At 61.6% G+C, this 21,369-nt stretch overlaps 1 protein-coding gene across 7 annotated transcripts; it reads right to left on the reverse strand.

The window, feature by feature from the left end:
• Positions 1-454: 454 nt before the first annotated feature.
• On the reverse strand, positions 455-19,806 carry PHLDB1 (pleckstrin homology like domain family B member 1). 7 transcript variants are annotated; one of them, XM_053996957.1, is made up of 26 exons: positions 18,930-19,806; positions 17,138-17,236; positions 16,586-16,709; positions 16,347-16,517; positions 14,367-14,492; positions 11,913-12,997; positions 10,926-11,168; positions 10,715-10,852; positions 10,457-10,594; positions 8,445-8,573; positions 7,075-7,230; positions 6,845-6,955; positions 6,580-6,669; positions 5,949-6,071; positions 5,078-5,215; positions 4,439-4,594; positions 3,880-4,047; positions 3,463-3,579; positions 3,265-3,382; positions 3,011-3,055; positions 2,320-2,611; positions 2,124-2,214; positions 1,896-2,042; positions 1,535-1,754; positions 1,373-1,458; positions 455-1,114 (listed from the first exon to the last, which is right to left on the reverse strand). In XM_053996957.1, exons 1-26 carry the CDS (start codon positions 18,936-18,938, stop codon positions 974-976), a joined length of 4,461 nt encoding a protein of 1,486 aa, XP_053852932.1. In that variant the 5' UTR covers positions 18,939-19,806; the 3' UTR covers positions 455-973. The 7 variants fall into 7 exon arrangements, with proteins under 7 accessions (XP_053852932.1, XP_053852931.1, XP_053852933.1 ...); XM_053996956.1 differs by lacking the exon at positions 18,930-19,806 and adding an exon at positions 18,462-18,698 and having other exon boundaries at positions 3,265-3,358; XM_053996958.1 differs by lacking the exons at positions 3,880-4,047; positions 4,439-4,594; positions 5,078-5,215; positions 18,930-19,806 and adding an exon at positions 18,462-18,697.
• Positions 19,807-21,369: the final 1,563 nt, after the last annotated feature.

Here is a 21,369-nt window from a genome sequence, read left to right on the forward strand (position 1 = left end):
GTGCTGGCATGACGCGTGCGCTTGCGCGCGCTCCTCACGGCAACCGAGCCACGTGCGAACGGCCTGCGCCCCGTGCGCCCCCTGGCGGCCGAGAGGCGCCTCGCGGCCAGGCCCACACCGAACCACGCCCCCTTGTGCGCCACGCCCCCTTTGCTCCGCCCCGGTCCCGCCTTCGCTCGGTTCGGCTCGGTTCGGCTCGGTTCGGCTCGGGTTCGGCACGGCGCATGCCCATCCCCTCCCTCTTTGGGGCTCCGCCCGTTCCGCTGGCCTCTGCCGGCGCCGCTGTTGCGCTCGCTTGCCCCGGGTGTTTCCTGCCCCTTCCGCGGGCCCCGCAATCTCCTGTGCACGGCGCCGAGCCCTTCAGCTCACTCCCGGTGAGCTCCGAGGGGCCCCAGCCCTGCCCGGGGCAGACTCCGGTGTGTCTGTGACGTGTCACGCAGGAGGGACAGCCTGGTTAACGAAATGCTTTATGACCGGGCAGTCGGCGCCACAATCCCCATCTGGCGCCAGCACAGGGGGGACAACGATCCGAAATTACAAAAAGGTTTACAAAAAGGGGTCTGAGTCTACCACAGTGAGACATCCTGGTGGGGGCACCGCATGGCCTCACCATCTCCTTCCCTGGAACACTATGGCAGCAACTATCAGCATCAGCCTCAAAACCAGCACCTCCCCGAGGCAGAGAGCTCAGGCCCCAGCAGGTCTTTGGCAGCTTGTTACATTTTAGCACTTTGATATTGTTCCAATAAAATTTCTAGAAAGTCAACATAAAAAAAAAAAAAAACTTCTTCCCTTGCCTGGCCAGGCAACACTCGGGACCACCCAGCTGCACCCAATGCAGGTCCACGACCTCGGTGTGCACAGCCCTTGGCATGAGGCGTAGCAGGGACCGTGGTCCCCTCAGGAGCTCCTCGCTGCTTGGGATGCTCACAAGTCCACGCGGCTGGTGGATGTGGGATGCACAGCAGCGCCCTCAGTTCATGAACTGGGTGTAGCCCTCTGCCCCAGTGACAATGACATCCATCCAGATGCGCATGGCCTCGGCTGACGGTGCCACCATGTAGTAGAGTCGGTCGTGGGTCTTGACACAGAAAGTGAGCGCAGGGTTGGGGCTCTGGAGGGGAGGATGAAATCAGCACTCTGTTCCCCTCTGAGCAGCAGTAATCCCCTCCTTGGCCCCCCACAACGCCCAGCACTGGGGTCCTGCCCTTGGTGCCCTTGGCACCATCGGGGCCACGGACCATTCCAGAAGCACCCCTGGCATGCGCTGCCCTGCCACCTCCTACAGAGGACAGGGGAGACTGCAGGAAAATGGGGAGAGCCACGGGGGCTGCCAGCAGACACCGCAGCAGTGGCAATGCCCAGCTCTCACCTTTGCAGCGCTGCGGAGGTGGTCATAGTAAACCTCTTCAATGGCTTGGAAGTAGATAACACCCTTCAGCTTTGTCTCATGTTTATCTGCCCAAGAGAGGGAACTGCTGTTGACCGTGGGTGACGGCACGGGGAGGGGACGCGAGGTGGCACTGGGACTCACCCACGTAGTAGGAGAGGGTGCGCTTCATGCGGTCGAAGACAAACCAGCGCTTCTTCCAAGATTTGATCTTCCCGCCCATCTTGACCAGGTAGCCCTTGCACATCTTCTCTGTCAGGATAATGTGGTAGCAGGTGTCAACGTTGTGGCCTGAGGACTCGATGTGCAGCCGCAGGTTGAAATCCTCCTTGCGGATGGGGAGGTACCGTGTCAGGGGACGAGCCTGGAAAAGCAACACAGCCCTGCAAAGCCCACCGATGGTGACAAGAGCCACATCCCTCTGCTGCGAGCTGGGACACCAGCAGCAGGCTGGGTGTGCCTCACTGTCCAGGCTGAGAGAGGGGGATGGCAGCCTGCCTCACACCTGTGAGAAGTGCTTCTCCCGCAGTTTGACCTCCTTCTCCACCAGCTTCTGCCGCCGCACAGTCTCATCCTGCAGTCGGCGTTCCAGCTGCTCCCGCCGCCAGCGCTCATCCTCCAGCGCCTGTTGACGCAGCTCCATTTCCCGCTCCTGCCAGCACGCACAGGCACTCAGCCCCAAGCGCTGGAGACCTGCTTGCCGTCTAACCATGGTGCTGGTGCCCCCACTCACCCGGGACTCCATCAACCGCGACTTCTCCTCGTGTGCCTCCTTCAGCATCTTCTCCATCTCCTCAATCTTCCCTGTCTCCATCCCGCTGGCACTGCAAAACAGCCACAGCTGCTGCCCCAGCAGGAAGGACCTTGAGCCAGCAGCACACCAGCAGAGCAGGCTGTCTCCTGGCCACACAAGCTGGGCCCAGGATTACCTGGAGATGTTGTCAGGTGAGCACGCGGAGTTGTTGCCGATGGAGATGCTGGTGTCCATGCTGTCTGAGCTCTCCAAGCTGAGTGTGTCATATGCATGGTCCAGCTCCTCAGCCCGGGGCCCGGCACCATGGGGACGGTTGTGGTGGAGGATGGAGTGGTGCACAAGCCGGGGGAAGGCAGTGGGGAAGGGGGGCTGCCCATGCAGGGCTTCCCACTGGGACTGCGCCTCAGCAGCTGCTTTCTGCTTCAGCTCTGCGAGCCGCCGTTTCTGCTCCTCAATCACCTGCCGACCTGTGCCGTGGGAAGACGAAAACATAAAGTTAAATGTGCCACATTCAGAGCCACATCATGGTGGGCGAGGGGGTGGCACAGGCAGAAGACACTACAGGCACTGCTGGAACCACAAAGGCACGGCAGGGGCAGAGGTGGGAGCTGCTGTCACAACTCTGGCAAGCACTGCAATCTGTCTGGGCAGGAGCAGGGGGCACATGCGCCAGGCTGGTAAGGGACACGCAGAGCAAAGCATTAGCAGGCTAGGGATGCACAGGGTTGTCTCTAAGCAGATGTTGAGATGCACCTGGGGTCCTGGACTGGTCATGCCCCTCTTATGTATGGCAGAAGGTGCCAGCAAACAGCCATGCTGCTGCCTCTGGGCTGCTCTAGGCAGTCCAAGTCACCCCACATCTCTACCTGGTAGATTGCCTGGCTGCAAGGGCTCTGCTGGGAGCAGCTTGGCTGGAGATAGGCCGTCAGGTGGAGGGGTCAGGAGGAAAGAGAGGGGGGAAAAGCAAGAGAGTGTGAGAGAGGCACCGCATCCTGCCGGAGCACTGCTGCTGTCGCCACCCTCGGCCAGGCTCCCTTCTCCGTTGCCCAAGTGGCAGCGGGGAGAGCGTCTCCCAAAGCCCCACCACCCCACAGAGCCAGGACACAGAGCCAGAGCTCACCCTTCTGCTGCAGGGCCAGCTGGCGCTTGGTCTCGATGTCCTGCAGCGTGGCCACCAGGCTGCGGGAAAGGCTGCCCGCCGGGCTTGGGGGGCCCTGGGCAGGACAGCAGGTGGTCAGCTGCAAGGATGGGGATGGGGGCTGGCACCAGGCACGTGTGAGCCGTGGCCAGGGTGCCTGGGTCCCCCTGGCAGCCATACCTTGGGGGAGGGGCTGCGCTCCAGCACGGAGAGGTTGAGCTGCGAGGACGAAGGGGTCCCACTCTTCATCCGAGGGGTGAGGACACCAGCACCACCCTCTGCTTTTGCACGATAGACCTGAGCACAGAGACACAGACATGAGAGAGACATGGGGGAACTGCAAAAGTCCCCCTGGAGAGATGGCTCCCCAGACCCTGCTCTGTGTCGGTGCCATCCTGGCAAAGGGATGCAGCCCAAGAGGAGGCAGAGACTGCCTACCCTAGGCCACAGGTCTGCTCTGCCTTTGCCTGCTGTGGCAGCCAGGGCCCCAGCAGCACTCAGGGTACAGGGTCCACAGGAATGTCCCCACAGTGCCCCACTTTTGCCACAACCAGTGGCCCCAAAGCCTGAGCCTTGGCAGCAGAGGGCCAGGATTACCTGCAGCGCCTTGTGAGAGGAGTGAGCTTTAGCTGGAAGTGGAGGAGGGGAAGAAGAAGGAGAGACAGAGGAAGAGGAGGTCTCAAAGCCAGCCATAACCTCCTGGTACCACTTCTCTAAATCAAGAGCTGGGAGACACACAGGGCCTCCCAACAGCTGCTGCTCCATCTGGAGAGAGAGGCTGCGTGAGAAAGGATGAAGGACAAATGCAGCAAGAGAGACAAATGCACAGAGAAGAGGTTGAAGCATTCCTGCCTATGCCAGCACCACTCCCCCAGAACTTAACGTGCAGACCCCTGAGGATCCTGTGCACTCCCTGGCTAAGTCCTAACAGCAAACCTAGGAGCCGTTTGCTGTTCAAGAGTGTGAGAACTGATCAAGCATAAAGACCCCCTGCCCTGGGGGCAGTGGAGCAGCAGGCAGGACAGCCAAGGGTGTGTGGAGTGTCAAGAGCCCAAGCTGCTGCTCAGCTCCATCTGCAGCTCACCCCTTCCCATGCATCTCCATCAACTCCCAGAAAGAGTACAAGAGGCCAAAGGGAGGGAAACAGGGCACCAACCTCTGCAGAGACGAAGGGAGAAGGGAGAGATGGAAGAGGAGGAAGAGGAGGAGCACAGCCTGAGGATGAAGGAGCCGGAGGGGTACAGCCCAGCAGGGAAGCAGCAGGGGTGTGGAGGCTGCCCAGGATACCCGAGAGCTGCTCAACAGTCACATACTGGGCAGAGAGAAGGAGAATTAAACCAGGATAAGAGCTAGGGCAGCAGGCACAGAGGAACGAGCAGGCAGCTCCAACCCCCACATGAAGGTTCATTGTCCTGGGAGGAAAAGCAGTTGGTGCTGCAGCTGCCCTGCTGCTGAGCACTGGGTCAGGCCTGCTCTGCATCCTCCTCGCTTGAGACAAGCGGCCAGGACTGCATCCAGCAAACAAAGGGCCGCCCCTCCCACTGCTGGGCACCCCCTTTGCTCCCACCCTGCCACTACATCCAGAGCAGGCCAGAAGCGCACCCCAGCAAGGAGACTGGGCAGCCTGAGCCTCTGCTCCCCACTCAGCTGCAGCCAGACAAGTGTCCTGACCCCAGAGAGATGTGGGCTCCAAGCACCAGGGCACAGGGGGGCCGCGTGTCCGCAGCTGCCTCAGTGCCTGGGGTGCAGCGGGCAACCCGAGGGAGCAAACCCGAGCATGCTCTGGGGCAGGTACCTCGTTGGCTGTGGGAGCTACAGCAAGCAAGAAAGAGCGCTGAGCGGCAGCAGGGGCAGCAGCAGAAGCTTTAGTGTCCAGGCTGGGGCCATGTGCATTACTGCAGAACCTGAAAACGTCAGACAGCCTCATGTACTCCTAGAAATCCACGGCAAGGGAGAAGGAGAAGAGTTAGACCCATGTGCTGGCACCATGGCACTGACTGCACAGTGGGAGCAAACCTCCCTGTGCATTCCTGCCCCAACACTGCCTCCCCAGCCCTGCCCTGCTGCCCATGGTGTCCCCAGGGTGCAGCACTATGCACCTTGGGGTGCTCAAGCTGAGCTGGGTGTGCTGGCACCCTTCTTGCTCCAGCCTTCAGTGCAGCTTTGCTGAGTGCCTACAAGGGGCAGGGATGCCTCAGGGTCTTCCAGAATCACTGGCCACAAGTCCTTCCTAGTGCAGCAGCACTGGATGAGGCACCTCAAGCTGAGCTGAGCCAGCTTAAAATCCATTTCCTCATCCTTTCTGAACCAAACATGCTAAAGCTGGGGACTTGCTCTTATTTTGGGAAAGCCATGCTAGCAGGACCCTAGAGGATGCTGTCAGGAGGTGTCCAGCCAGATGGCAAGCAGTGAGCAAGGGGGGAATCCACTGCACCAGGATTAAAACAGAGGGCAGTGGCAAGAACTGGGCGGGCTCAGGAGAGCACCTGGAATCAGGGATTGAGTGTTCATGAGCACAGCTGCCAGAGATCTATATCATAAATGCTCCAGCCATGCTGCTGTGGGGCTGCCCTGCTGCCTGGGGGTGACATCAGTCCACAAAAGGGGTCTCGGCCAAGGAGGGGTAAGTGAGCAAGCACATGCAGCTAGTCCCTCTAGTTAGTTACCTCTTGTGCCTTGGGGTAGGAGTAGGTGGCAGGAGAAGCTAAGGAGGCAGCTGCTGCTGGCAGGGGGCTCAGGGGCTTAGTTCCCTCCAACAGCTCATAAGATTCTGAGATGTGGAGGGTCTCCTGTAGAAGGGTAAAGGTCACATAGGCAAGGTGGGCACAGACAGCAAGGTGGCAGCAGCAAGAGTCCCACTGCAGGCAGGCACGAGGGGATTCTGCCATCTTGTGCCTCTTACCAGCAGCAGGTCAGGCAGTACCACAGCCCCCGAGGGCATCATGGTTCTGGCTCCCCATTCAGAGCCATGAGCAAAGTAATGGGGCAACTCACTTCCACCTAAAAGTCCCCTGGACCAGCACCAAGACATCCCCATGCTTGCTCTCCAGCAACGATGGGACCCTAGGCAGTCCTGTCCTATGTGCTGCTCTGTTGCATTTCCCCTTCCTCCCTCCCAACCTCTGCAGCCCATGGAGAGACTTTGAGCAGCTGGAAGCACCTGGCTCTGGCCAGAAGGCACTTGGGAATACAGGAACTGCTGCAGAGCAAAGCTGGTGGTGCACAAGGCTCGTCCTCACTGATGGCAGCAGCTTACGAGAGCAGCTCTAAGCACCACAGCCTCCTCTACCCACTTACCTCTCGGAGAGCTGAGGACATTTTTGGGAAGCTCCTGCCACCTGTGACAAGCTGGTAGCGCCTCTCCAGAGACACGAGCTTCTCCTTCTCCTGCGCATGGAGTGACAGGTCAGAGGCAGCTGATGGTTACTGGCACCCCATGGCCAGTCACCCCCCAAGCTCTCCCTGCCTGCCAGCAACCTGTCAAGAGCTGGCATGATCTTGTCCCCTGCCTTGAGCACCCTCAGGAGCACACATCAATCACACAGTGCAGTCATGGCATTACCTTCTGCAGGAGCTGCAGGACGCTGCTCCGCTCCCTGGCCAGGCGCTCGGCCTCCTGGGCGCTCTGCAGCCGGATCTGGGCAGCCTGGGCATCCAGGGCAGCCACCCGCTCCTGGGGAGCAGGCAGCAGAGATGAGCTGGCTGCTGGTGAGCCATGGGATGCAGCCTGGCCATGCCTGACCCAGGGGGCACAGCCCAGCCACACTGGACCTACTGCTCCTCCATCCCTACCTTCCTGCGGGCAATGCTACGGTGGCACTCAGCCCGGCTCTGCAGGAGCTGCTGGCCTCGTGCCTCGCGCTCCTCTTCGAGGTGGCTCTCTCGCTCCAGCTGCTGGAACTCCAGGTCCTCAAACAGCTTGGCCTCCGTCTCCAGTGCCTCTGCCTCCTTTGAACACACAAGAGCATTGTGAGTGGATATGACCCACTGGATGGGCACCTCTGCATCCTGCAGGCAGGTCTCCCGCAGCAAAACCTCCTGCCATGCCTCCACATCCCACTGGTGCTGGCCAGGAACAAGAGCTGGTGGCCAAGCCTGTCCCCTGTGCCTGGTGTGGGCGGGCAGTTTTGCCTTCTGCTGGGCATCAGAAACATGAGAGATACTGACAGGAGTGTCTGCTGTCAGAAGAAGGCAATGGAGGCACCCAGAACTGGCCAGGACAGAGCAGTCACCCCTATGAGAAGAGCTTGCCACAGCCAGGGGCTTCACCAGCCCTTGGAGACCAGCTGCCCCCGCTGAACCACATATGGGCTAAAGCCGTGCCCTGACAGGTAGCAAAACACCATGTGCCAGTGCAACCACCAACAGCAACACTGTGTCACCAAGCCCACAGGTGGCAAAGCCCCAGCAGACAAGCACCATGCTGGACAAACTCCTGTGTGTCCTTCCAGCCTTCATGCACCGACAGCACGTGGCAGCACTCAGCTCCGGGCCTGCCAGTGCCACCCTGGCAGCCATTGTGCCATGCACCCCACAGGAATGTGTTTCACCCTGCTCCATGAGACGGGCAGCCAGTGACACAGCACTGATGTGGTGGCTCCTGAGGGCTCCCACACGCAGAGACTGCTCCATCACCCCCCTGCCCACTCTACACCAGGTCCTCATCCATCGAGTGCCTGGCTGGAGCAGGCTATGGCAATGTGGGTTTATCTGAGCAGGCACTAGCCATGGGCTGGGGAAAGTCAACCACTTCCAGAAAATACCAGGTAATAGGAAAAAATGCTGAGGACTAGCAGTAACATGGATCAACATCACTGTGTAAATAAACATTCTCAGGAAATAGCTGGAGGCAGCCAGGTGAGGATGCAGCAGCCCCCAAGACTCCCCAGCCTGCCCTCCTTTGCAGGGCAGGGTCCATGCTCGTGCCCTGCCCGGTCCCGAGGAGCTCTGCCGAGCCGGTCCCGAGGAGCTCTGCCGAGCCGGTCCCGCGCCCCGGGCCCGGGCGAGCGGCAAGCTTACCAGGACGATGGTGCCCGGTGCCAGCCGCCTCCAGCCCGGGTGCGACGCTCCCAGTGCAGCCCCGGCTGGCAGGGAAGAGCTGGCCTAAGCTGGAGCGGAGGGAGGTGGGCCATGGTCCGGGAGGGGTGGGGGGAGACACTGACCCTTCGCATCTGCTCCTGCAATTGCTCCCGCATTGACTCGGGGCACTTATCAAGGTGGCTCTTCGACTCATGGTAAAGCGCCTGGAGTTGCTCTAGCTCCTTCCTTTCAGCATCAACCTTTGCCCTTTCCTGAATCAGGGGAGAACAAGACAAAACAAAAAAAAAAAAAAAAAAGGAAAAGAAAAAGGAAAAAAAAAAGAAAGAAGAAGACACACTTCTCAAATGGGCGCCATGCAGAAGCTGTGAGTTCGAGAGGGGCTCAGCTGGAGACAGAGGGGGCTCAGGAGAAGGAGCATCATGGCATCTACAGGGGGATTGAGAGATCAAAAGACACAGGAGCCAGCCGAGCAGTGTTAGAGGAGTTACAGCCAACCCTTGACCTCAGCTTTGTGTTTCCAAGAACAAACTTGCAGGCAGCAAAAATATCAACACTGATAGTACGGTTCAAGTCATCCCAATCCTGCACACGGCTGCATCACAGTAACCACTAACTGGCTTTGTTAACTGCTACCAGTTAGGAACTGCAGCTCCTGAATACAGCCTGAGGTCATGGACCACCCTCACCTATTAGAAGGAGAGGGCAGCACCAGGCAGCAGTGAAAACAGGAGGCTGTGGTCCAGCAAGAGATGCTCAAGCTATGATGAGTCAGCAGCACAGCAGACACTGACTCCTGGGCCTGGGATGAGGGGCCTGGCCACAGGAGCAGTAAAATGGGGCCAGCAACATGGGACTGGCATAGGCGAATCACCCACAGGTTTGGCGGTACCATATGGGGGCTTGGCATTGAGAAATGCTTGCTGCAAGGAACCCTGTGCTCCACACAGAGATGAGACATCATGAGAAGGGTATGAGGGGACATGCTGGCAGGGAGGCAAGGCTGGTACAGGCAGGTGCCCCAAGAGAGCAGCTAAGGATTGCCTGAGGGCTCCTGGACATGCAGAGACGTCAGAGGTGATGGCAGAGTTCAGTGCAGGCGCTGTTAGTGTGAGTAGTGCAGATGGGTTAGGAGAGTGGATGGTTAGGGAAGCAGAGAGGCTGAGAGAGGGCTTTCCCTGCGCTCCTCTCCTGGCTCAGCATGAGGCTGTCCCTGGCTATAGAAGATGCCTACAATGGGCTAGAAGACCAAAACCAGAACAAAACCCCCAAATGCTGTAGGAGCACCACTAGCAGGCACCAATGGCCACTCTGTCAGGCCACAGGCACACCAACAGCCCTGGCACCCACAGCCATGGGGCTGGCCAGACCCCAAGGGACATTGATGTCACATAACAGTGGCACAGAGCTGCTGGTGGGACCTTGGCTGCACAGGGACGATGGCCTCAGGCAGCAGGGAACCGGATCCCAGGAGCTCTCCTGTCGACAAGGCCATGCCACACTGCCTGCAAGGCTGTGGGATAGCCAGCAACCAGCAGCTGGGACAAATGTGCCACACACGCAGCGTCATGGGTGCCTTCCGGCAGTAACTGCACCACAGGTAACACCAGGGGAAGGGGGCCAGGACCCCCTCCTAAAGCCACCAAGCTAAACACCTGCACTGGTTTCCCAGCCACCTCCAGCAAGCCGAACGCTACAGCAACAGCTGCCATCACACATGAAGGCGCAGCAGAGTGAGGTGACTTGCTGCAAGACGCAGTTCCCTAGCGAGGACAGGTAATGGGGAGAGCCAAGGCCTCTGCTTCGGCACTGCCCACTGCAGGCAGCAGCCATCTGGAAAGCATCACACCACAGTCTCCCTGCCAGAGCAGCAGGCAGCACTTGAAATGCTTCCTGAGCATTGGCTGTGCTCTCCTCCAGCAGGGCTGTTTGACCAACCCCAGGCAGACAGACAGACAGACAGATCCCCCCACAATGCAAGCCATAGGGGCTGCTTCCCAAAGCCTCTGCGGAGCCCAGGGCCTGGAGAACATGTCCGCAGGGGAATGCTGCAGCATGAGGCATTGCAGCACTGGCTGTGAGTGCCAGGGAGGGTATGGCACAGCTGGTGACGATGGGAACCTGTGACTGGGCTCACCTTGTCCCGCTCCTTGCGGATGCTAGCGTCCAGGCTGGAGAGCTTCTCCTGCAGCTGCTGCACTGCTTCCTGCTCCTGCCGCAGCCGCACGACCTCTGATTCCCGCTCACCCTGCAGCAGCGCCCGCTCCATCTCTGCCTGGACAGCCAAAGCAATGTCAGGATTGCTGCTCCAGCGGGTTCATATCCTTAGGATTCAGTGCTGACTGGTGAGGGCAGCAAGCAGCAGGCGACACAGCAGTGTGCCCTGACCTCTCACCTCTCGCGATGTCTCCTGCAGCTGCTGCTCCAGCTCCTTGACACGACCCTTCAGCTGGTCCAGGCGTCCGAGGACACTGGCACGCTCCTCCTCCAGTCGCTGTGCCTCCTTGGCCCGGGGGCCTGTCAGCTTCTCGTGCTGTGGAAAGGGCTGCTTGGCACGGCACAGTACAGCATGGCATGGTAACAGAATGGCACAGATGTCCCCTTACCTCGTGGTGGGTACTCTCAGTGCTGCTGCACTCCTCCTTCAGGTTCTCCTCATCCGACCTCTCCACGCTCTCCCTCTGCTGCAGCTCGTCGACAGCATGGCCCAGAGCCATGGCACCCCTGGGCACCCAGTGGCCAGCATCTGTGTCACCAGCCAGGAGCCTGTGCACGTCACCTGGCTCAGTGCTGTCTGTCTTGGTGTACTCAGCACAGAGGTTCAGGATGGTCTCCAGGCGCTGCCGCTCCTGTAAGAAAGAATGGTCCCCATCCAGCACATGCTGCAGCAGGAGCAGACAGAACCCTGTGCCAACGGTGGCCACCAGAATACGGACCCGCACGCTGGCATGGGCAGACAACATTACAAAGCACAATGCAGCCAGCTCGACCCCACAGCAGAGCCAGGCACGCGATGTGCTGCGAGCCTGAGACAGACTAATTACAGGCAGCAGTGCTGGCTGCCGAGCGCCTCCGCTATTTCCAGGCGGTGACTCAGGCTGCCTGCGCCAGGCGTGAGTCAGGGCTGAGCAAACACGGCCCTGGCGGCTCGGCCTGCAGGACTGGCAGAGACACGGCAAACCTCATCCAGGCAGATGCCAGTTCCATAAAAACCCCATCAGCCCTACATATAGGGCTAAATGTCCACAGAGCCACGGCATCACCACCAAGCAGATGGGCCCTGGCAGGGATGGACAAGATGTGGGGAGTTTTGCAAAGGCAGGGGCACCACCATTTTGGCCGGTAGCCCTGGGGCCATGCCAGCCCCACCAGCTTCCACAGGCTGCTGTAACTCGGGGGCTTTGTATTCCCAGAGAGCTGCTGAGCACCGATGGCTGCTCCTGGCCATAATCCCCCTGGATAAGCGGCAGCCTGGCAGCTGTGGCAAATCCCCAAGAGGCAAAGGCCAGGTTTCAAAGCAGCAAACAACAACAGCTATTTGCAAAGAGGGTGTCCCCCACTCAAATGTGTCCCCTCCCAGCCCCGAGGCTCACCAGGCGCTCCATCTCCTGCTCCCGAACCCGCTCCTGCCGCTGCCGCCGATGGTACTCCAGCAACTCATCCTCGTTGTCACTGATCTCAGTGATGCTGTTCTTGCGCTCCCGTGACCCCACTGGCAGCTGTGGGTCCCCCAAAGGCTTCCTGGGGGCGCGGGGGCTCTGCCGGGGCGAGGGCGCAGCTGGGGAGCCCAGCCCGTATGCTGGGCTCAGGCAAGTACTGAAACTGGGACGGCGTGTGGGGTTCTCTGACAGCAGTGGGGGTGAGGGACCTCCAGCGCCTTTCGACTCCTCCGGGCCCTTGCGCCTGGCACGGGGACTGCCAGGCACTTCCCTGCCCAGCCGGGGCTGTGGGGAGGGGGTGTCAGGGGCCACCCGGGGGCTGGCAGCCCGGCGTGACAAGGAGGGACTCAGGGGAGGCAGCTCCCGCATGCTCTCAATGTTCCTCCGGGCAACCCGTGGGCTCTCGGGGAGCTGCAACCGGGCTTCTGGGACTGCCCTGCTGGTGGGCTGCCGGCTGGGAGCCAGAGAGTCCCGTGGCTCCCGGAAGGGACTGGGGGGCCGCTCCTGCAGGGCCACCCGTGGCCGCGGCGCCACCCTGGGCGTCAGCCGGGGGCTGCCCACCCTGTGGTCCCCGAGCCTCTCAGCTGGCCAAGGCTCGCTAGAACCCCCACCAGGCAGAGCGGGTGGCTGGACAGTATGGTTGTAGCTGGAGGAGCGAAGTGGGAGAGGGGGTGGCACGGCTGGGCCTTGCTCTTGGCTGCTGAGTGAGGGGCTGGTGTAGCTGCTGCTGCTGGCTGGGGAGGAGAGGGGAGAGAAGTTCTCATAGCTGGAGCCCCCTGAGGCAGCCCCAGGGCTGGATGGAGGGGACAGGAGGCAGCGCCCACCCCCATTCACCACAGGGGAGAGGGGGGATCGGCCGCAGGCAGGTGGCTTCTGGATGCCGGGGGATGTCGACTCCTCCAGCGCCAGCGAGTCCATGATGTCCTGCAGGTCCTTCTCGATGGAGCTGACAAGGGAGCTGTGGCTGTGACACCCACGCTCTGACAGCTGGTGGGCACCATTCACCAGGGCCTCTGATTCTGCAGGGAAGCAAAGGAGAAGGCATCAGTGTGGCGTGACTCTGCCGCAGCCCCTGCCTGGGCCGGGTCCTACAGGGCAGCCTGGCATCATTCTTCCACGCAGCCTTGCAGAGTCAGAGCTGGGTCACAGCCCCTCTCTGCTGCACCCCGACCTGCCTGCACCCCGCTGCCACCCTTCCCCACTCCAGCTGGGGAGCTGGGACAGGGAGGAGGCTGGAATCTTGCTAGCCCCATCACCCAGGAGACAGAAACCTGAGAGGACAGCCGCCCTCCCTGCGTTGCAGCTCCCTGCTCCACTCCCTGGAGAGCAGCTGCCCTTACCACCCCCTGGCACCCACCACTTGCCCCCTGCACACTCTGGCTTCCCAGCAAGGGGTCAGAGATGCAATAGCCAAAAGCTGCTGACCTGCAGCACGTCCAGACCCACCACCACGTCGCCCGCAGCCTCCCCACACCCCGGCCAGGGTGCCCCTGCCTGGGTTGCCCCGTCCTCCCTGCGCGGCACCGATGTGCCTGTCACTCAGGGGACTAGCGAATCGCAGCAGGCGCGGAGCTCAGCCAGGACAGCGTGCCACCCGGGCTGCGTCACCCCTTGGCACCCAGCAGCTCCCCCACGGCAGCTGGCACTGCCTTCATGCCAGGAAAGATGTGCCACAGCCCTGTCAGTGTGATCCCACCCAGTCCCGCGTGGCAGAGATGGAGCACGCAGGGCCCACATGGGATGGTGCGTGGTTGCATGATGCTCCTCTGCCACAGCACCTCCCCATGTCCCTCCTCCTGTCCCCCAGCTGTAGGCATGCTGCCTTCCCAACACACACGTGGCACGGGAAGGCAGCCAAGCTCCTCTCCCTGTGCCAGGGTGTGCTGGTTGGGGCAGGGATAAGGGCTACCAGCCCAGGGATCAGTGCTGGAGATTTGGACATCCCCGGGAACCAAGCACGGTACTGGCACCTGGCCCATTGCCCCACGGACGTGCAGACACAGCAAGATAAGCTCATGAGATGAAGGGCAGCAGCCAGAAGAATGGCCTTCACAGCCCAACACAGCCACTCCAGCACATAAACACCCGCTTTCAAGCGGTGGGGGGGGCTCCGACGGGCGATGGCTCTGCCATGGCCAGGCTGGGCAGAAGTGAAAGCCATGCCTCAGTGTCCCCACAGACAACCTCTCTGAGGTGATATTAATCATTAACAAATACCAGTGCAGCTGCCATACCCTGCCGAGCTGACGGATGGCACACCACAGCCAGGTGTGAGCCCGAGTGCAACAGGACAGGGCTGAGAGAGCACTGGGCACTGGGGAGGCTGATGGGTCAGGGAGCACTTCAGCATCTGCCCTGCCCCGCTTGGGACAAGGGGGGGTCACCTACTTGCTGGTAGCCCATAGAGAGCCGATGGGCTTCTGCCCCCCGCTGGGATCATGCTCTTAATCCACTTGGCCTCAGCAGGGTGGTTGAAGCGGAGGAAGGTGGCCTGGCCCAGGCAGATGGTGCACCCTTGGGAGAGAGGAGAGAGGGTTCAGATGCTAGCCGGCAATATCGGAGTAGTTCCGGAGAGCACAGGGAAGCAGTCGGGCATTGCTTGCCCTAGGATGTGCCCTCGGGAAGGGAGCGGGCTCTGCTGTCAGCAGAGGCTTAGGGGGAGGCTGAAATCCAGGTCACTCCACAGCAGCTGCCGGCAGCGCATCTCAGGCGCAGGCACAGCTGGGGTCCCCGCCGGGGGCCGCGGGGGAGTTGGCGGCACTCCAGGGCTTGCGTGGCTGCCAGCTGCAGACAAGACAGCTCCTGTCCCTGCTTGCAAAGCATCTCTTCTTGGCCCAAAGCAGCAGCCCTCTTGGGGCAAAGCTGCCGAGCAGCCCCGAGGAGGAAGGCACCTCAGGAAGGGAAGGGGAGGCGAGCCGTGGGCGCTCGCTGTGCGTTCACCTGCTGCCCGTGCTGCTGGGGAGGCATGTGCTGGCAGCAGGGAGCATCAGGCGGCTAGAAGGCGGGTTGCTGCCGACACACCCCACTTTGAAGCGCCTGCCAGGGCTCTGGGGAGAGGCTCGCTCCATACCAACAGCCGCTGCTGAAAATCCCTCGCTGGAGGGGACGCGTTTTTTGGAGCACCCGTCAGCCCAGCTCGCAGCAAGGAGAGCGAGAAACACTACAGACTAACTGCTAACGCCGTCGTGGGGGCCTGGTTCCCCTGTCTGAGCGCCAGGGCAGGATGGAACCCTGCTCACCCCGGCTCAACGAGGGCATCCCTGCCTGCCAGGGAGCAGTACCGACGCCCAGCCTGGCAACGGCTGTCCCGGAGAGATGCATCACTGCCCTGTCCCTTCCTTCCCCACGTGCCGGCATCAGTGGAGCCGCAGGCCGCCCCGGCAAAGCGAGTAATCACCAAACTGCACCACGAGCGTCGGCCTGACAGCCCCGCAGTTCATTCCGCCGTGGCCCTGCACAGATGCTGTCCCTGCTCTGTCACGCCCCTGCCTGCCCCCGGGGACAGGAGGATGGGGGGGCTCGGCTGACCCCTGCCCGCACCCCGCAGCCTACCACGGCCCTCGTTGCCTACTGTGGCACCGGCGGGACCTGGCAGCACTCCGCGGGCCGTCGCCGGAGCCTTCTCCGGCGGCCACGTGGCTCCCATTGTCCCCGCGGGGCCGCCCGCGGCAGCGCCCACGCGGGTGGGTCCCCCCTCGCCGGGAGGGACGGGGGCAGGCGCGGGGGGCCCGCAGCGCCACGGCCTGCGGGGCACCACGGCTCCGTGACCCGCGGAGGAACGGGAGCGAGCCCCCGCCCGGCGCGGACACGCGTGGACCGCAGCACCGCACTCACCTCACCGCCGCCGCCGCCGCCACCGCCCGGGCAGCGCCGCGCCGCCCCCGGGGAGGGGCGGGGGCCGGGCCTCGCCCGACCGTCCTCTCCGGGAAGCGAGACTGGAGCTGTGGAGGGGCGGGGATCGCGTGGGAAGGGCCTGAGGCTTTGTCCACGCTCCCTGGGAGCGGCCCTGGGGGGCCGGCCGGGGCCGAGCCCTGGAGCCACGCAGGCAGACCAGCAGTGTCCCGGCAGCCACCCGTCGGGAGGACACCCAAGGTGTTTTCGTCTGTCATCTCCCTCCCCAAAGCTGGCTCAGCATCTCCGCTGTTCTTCAAAGCCCACCCGGATCTCTCCCTTCCCACCTCACTTGATACACGCAGCGAAGCCGGCTCTCAAACTGTGCCAGGACCTCGCAGGCTCCCACCGCAGAGCAAAGAGGCCAGGCGTATGCTGGCTGGGATATACAGTTACTGGACGGCTCCTCAAACACCCCAATACTCAACGGCACAACTCCACAGGCAAAGGCTCCGGTGAACCACGGCCCGCTCCTACCTTGGCTGAGGTGCGTGGGCCGCTGGAGTGGCACGCCGTCAATGGCACAGGCGTTGCCGCAGGGGTGCAGGGTGAGTGTCCCTCGCACGTTCTCGATGTAGCAGTGCTGGGGCGCCAGCCCGGGGCCCTGCAGGACGATGTCTGTCGCAGCCGTGCCAATGGTTGTCCTCCCTGCCAACAGAGAGGGCGTCTCAGTGTCTCTGTCACCAGCGTGCCCGGAGAGACCCCCTGGCACTCACCTTCCTCCAGGGGCAGCAGTGTGATGGCAGTGCTGAGTCGACCGCTGCCCAGGCTCACCAAATGTGGCTTCTCTGTCTGCACTTTCAGCCCCTTGCCCGTGTCAATCAGGTCCAGGGGGCTGTTCTGTAGGAGGAAAGGGAGGGATGCTCACAGCTCCTGCAGCTGCAGCCCAGTCCCCTGCACTGCCTACCTGGCTGAGCTGCTCCAAAACAGCCACATAGCCAAGATCAATGCCCAGGCACAGCCACATGCCAGCAGGACTGTCCAGGAGAGGAGGGCTCTCCTGCCTGTGCTACCTATCCCGGGAAGCTGAGGCGAGCTGCCACGGGAGCTGGAGATCCATGGGGCTTGGGCTACATCTAAGAGGATCCAAGCTGCCAGCCACTTAGCTCAATGGGCTTTGCTGAGGATCCCGTAATAGGATTGGCTGAGACTGAGGAGAAGCTGGAGGGCAGCGCCAGTGTTGGTGGTAGGGCTGGCTGCAGAGGTGGACTCCCAGCCAGATTCCCCTGTTCCCACAGAGCAGAGGTCCTGTGATCCTGTGTGCTCACCTGGATGACAGTCTGGACTCTGTGGGTTGAGCTGGTGGGGGTCCTGCCAGATGTCTCCATGGTGCCTTCTTGGAGACGTCGGATGGCACCGGACATGGGCTGCCAGAAGAAACAGAATGGCAGTATGAGTGACCACACTGGGCATGGCCTTTATGTATTTTTCCTGCACATCCCGAACAGCAGCCTGAGCACAAACCCTACCCATTCCAAACCAGCATTTGCCACCAAGAGGATTACCACCCTGAGCTCCTGTCTTCATCAAGTCAGCAGCTGCCTGAAGCCAGTGAGCATCCCTGCCTGCCAAGGCATGCATCCTACCTAGGCACACATCCCCATGCATGTGCCAGGTGTCAGGACAAGACACAGTTCGGGAAGGAAAAATACACCTGTACTCAGTTTTGGGGGCATGGCGTTGGAAATGCATGCTTTAAATGCCAAGAGCTGTGGGCAGCCAGACGCCAATGGCTGTCCTTGGAAAAGCACACATAAGTACAGGTTCTGGCTGTCCCCAGCAACACCTGCCTGCCATGCGTGGCACACCTGGGCACACCTGCCCATGCCACCAGTGCCCAGCTCTGGCACCCAGGCACATGCCTCTGCTCCCACACAGTCCAGCAGCAGCTCATAGTGCACATGCCCAGCTGAGTGTTTTGTACCCCTGCCCATGCCCAGCTGAGTGTTTCATACCCCTGTGGCTGGCAGGCAGGGCCACCACCCATGGAACGGCCATGCTGCCACACATTCTCTGCGTGAGTGGGAGGCAACTCGAGGAGGAACAATTTCCGTCACCCGGCACTCACACCATGCCGGGATGCTCCGAGGATCTAAATTTACCATCTGCTGCTCCCTACGTCCCTCCCTTCCGCCCTGGACTAGCTGACTGGGGCTTAACCCTTCCCAGGCAGTGTAGATAGGAAGTGCTCCATCCCCGTTAGGAGACGCCGCTCCCGGGGCCGCCAGGAGAAGCCTCGGGCTCGGCTCTCGCCAGCATCGCCGACCGTCCAGCCAGCCCCTGGAGGGACCCCCCAGCTCGTCCAGCACTGGGCTCAGCTGCGGGGGCGAGAGAACGGCTATTACACACTGTGGAAAAAATGAAACGCTGGAAAACACCAGGCGTGGGATCCAGGACCTGGATGAAACCCGGGCGTCTCCTGCAACAGCAGGACTGGCTGCCCCACAGCAAGGGCTCAGTGGGGACCACAGCCGCACCACGTGGGATGGGGACAGCTCAGCTGGGACAAGGGGGGGCGTAGAGATAAGGTACCCCGAGAGCAGTTCACGAGTGCTTGCCGGCTGCCGAGGCAGAGTCCCTGCTCTCCCTTACCTGCCACCTGGTCCTGGTGCCGAGCGGGACCCTCCGCGGCAGGGTGCCCATGTTCCCCAGGCACTGGGGGGCCGCACTTCCCAGCATCTGGAGACCCCACGGCCCAGCCGAGCCCCTGTCTCTCACTTACACCTACGTCCCGTCACAATGTTCAGGAAGGAGGAAAAGCCAGGAGGGGCCAGGCTGCTGCAGAGGAAGGGAGCGGGGCCAGGGTGGGATCTTTGCCGCTGTTAACTCCTTCCCAGCATGGCTGTACTGGTGAGACCTGGTGAGAACCATGGAGGACCCCCATTCCGGCCACTTGGGGGATTGTCTCCGATTCTGCTGCCTGCTGCCCAAACTCTCCACCCAACACCCCCCACTCCACAAGCAGCCCTGCCTGCCCATGAGCTGGAGGGTAACCCTGGCATCCCATCGCTTCCCAACGCCCCCAGTCCCGCAACGTTGCCCTCCAGCAGAGCCCCTCACCTGCCTCATCAACACACAGGGAACGCGTGCGTCACCCCAGCCCGTCCTGCTGGGGATGCAGCCCCTCTCCAGCCGGGTCTGCTGTAGGAATGCGGGGCGGGAGCACGGCCGCCCCAGCCGGCGCCCCACGGCTAGGACGGACAAGGCGGCCTTTCTTCTCCGTCTGCCGCCTGCAGAACGCGCCGCTTGTTCCTGCCGTGGGAAGCGGTGGAGGCAGCAAATGCCAAGGGGTCGGGCTCAGTTACCACCGAACAGCCCACGGTCCTCGTGCACCCCGCGCAGGGCTGCCTACTCAGCCCCGGCCTCCTGGAAGACAAAAGCCCCTTTCTTCACCTGGCACAGCCAAAAGCCTCACCTGGGAGGATGCCCAGCCTCACCAGTTCGGGGGCCCTACTAATGCAGTGCCAGCTGCACGCAGACATGCTGCCCCAGTGTGCTCCCGGGGAGCCCCTGCATCCCACTGCCCACGTGGGGAAATCTGCCTGCCTGCCCCAAGCCCACGTGGGCAGGGGTGCTCTGGGGGTCCACTCCTGTCTGACCTGCTGTTGCCCACCCAGACCCAAGCTGGGCGCAGCACATCCTGACTCACCCCACATCAGCATGACCCCAGAACTGCACTGTGCGCCACTGGCCAGGACACGGCCAGGGCAGGGGCATTCAGCCTGTGCTCATGAAGGAGCACAGACTGGCAGGCCATGCTGTGCAGTGTCAGCCATACTGGGATGAAGCAGCAGCATGGCAGAGGCATGGCATCCCCTTGCATGGCCTCTCATCCCCACTTGTGGCTGGCCGGATGAGTCACAGAAGGAAGCCTGAGTGGCCGAGCTAACGGGTGCACACAGCGCAGCATCGCAGCCTCCAGCCAACTTGGCTGCCTGCTTGCTCCCCATCTGCTAATGCACTTAGGGTGCGCTCACCCCTTCCCACACCCTCTGCCCCAGTAAACAACCGGCCCTTCCGCCGGGCCCTGGGAAGGGAGAGCCTGTCTCCTGCACAAAGCCAGAGGCGAGTCAGGAGCCGGTTCCTGGCCTCTGCCTCCCGGTCTGGGGCTGACAACTGAGTGAGGGAGACCCAGCCAGCCCCATCCCACCCAGGCGAGGGATGGTGGGGGCTGCATTGCAGTTGCTGGGACAACGCCATGAGCCTGGCAATAACACCACCATAAATCAGCCACCAGACAGCTCCGGCGGGAGCTGAGGAATCCTGGCCACACCCGCTGATTTCATCGCTCTGGAGAAGTGCTCCTGCACCACTGCAGCACAGCTGTGCTCTGGCCGAGGCCCTGCATCATGCTTCAGGGTCTCCACAGACTGGTGGATGCTCAGCCCCGCCTGCGGCACCCAGCACTGCCCCAGGTGAGCCAGCTCCAAGGGCCGGTGACAGACCCAACCACTGCTGCAGCCCAGCATCAGCACATGCCTCCAGACATCACAGCACAGACACAAGCTCCAGACCCCTCACAAGACTGCACAATGGAGAACTGCTCCTCAAAATGCTCTCATATCAAAATGACAATTTCTCACCTGCAGGCCAGAGGTTCGGCTCAGCAAGGAGCATCTGCAACTCCCACTGATGACATCTTGGGGCCCATGATGCAGGATGGGTTTGGTGGGTTTTGAATCCAACCCCTGGCATGAACCCACCACCCAGCCCTTTGTTAGCTGGAAAAGGGGTGGGTGAACCTCACCTTTCCAAATCAGGCATTGATCACTCTCCTCTTTCTGGCTGCCACCAAGGATCCCTTGCCATGCAATAGCGTGGTTCCCATCCCCCTGCACGGTGCCCTGCCCCTGCTGCCCCACGTGTACCAACATATGGCACTCCACAGAAAACCCGAATGTATGAGGAGTTATCAAAAAGTACCCAGCCGTGCTGCCTTGCTGCTGCCTGTGGTGCTCAGCCAGGGGAGCTGGCCCCTGCAGCCTCTGCCTAGTGCTCAGAGGGGGCTGGGGGCTTGCAGGGCAGCTGGAGGAGTGGGAGAGACAGTGGCCCTTCAGCACAACAGCTGGACCTTCTGGGATTGCCAGATTCCTCTGGCTTTCTGACAGCAGCTGAAGGGGCTATGGCAGGAGTGTGGCAGGAAGCTGGAGTAAACAAGGTCCAGGCATGGACAGGAAGGATCCAGCCAGACCAGTACTGTTCCCAGGCTCCCCAGGAGGTGTCAGAGACAGCAGTGGTGGCCGTGGGCCAAGCACCATCTCCTCCTGTGACTGCCCATGAGCTGCATCAGGATTTGGGGATGGGAGAACCTTGTCTGGCTGCTTTCAGGGCTCCCACACCAGCAAACCCACCACTGACGTGGACCAGTGGACCCAGAACCAGCTCCCAGCCCACCCACACACCACCAAAACATTGTGCAATGATTGGTTTTATGGCTGACCGTGTTTTTCCTACTTCCCTATCCCCTGCTCCTTCCTTGCACTCCTCCTAAGGCACCCCA

The sequence above is a fragment of the Vidua macroura genome, chromosome 22 (assembly GCF_024509145.1).
Source record: "Vidua macroura isolate BioBank_ID:100142 chromosome 22, ASM2450914v1, whole genome shotgun sequence".
NCBI lineage: Eukaryota > Metazoa > Chordata > Aves > Passeriformes > Viduidae > Vidua > Vidua macroura.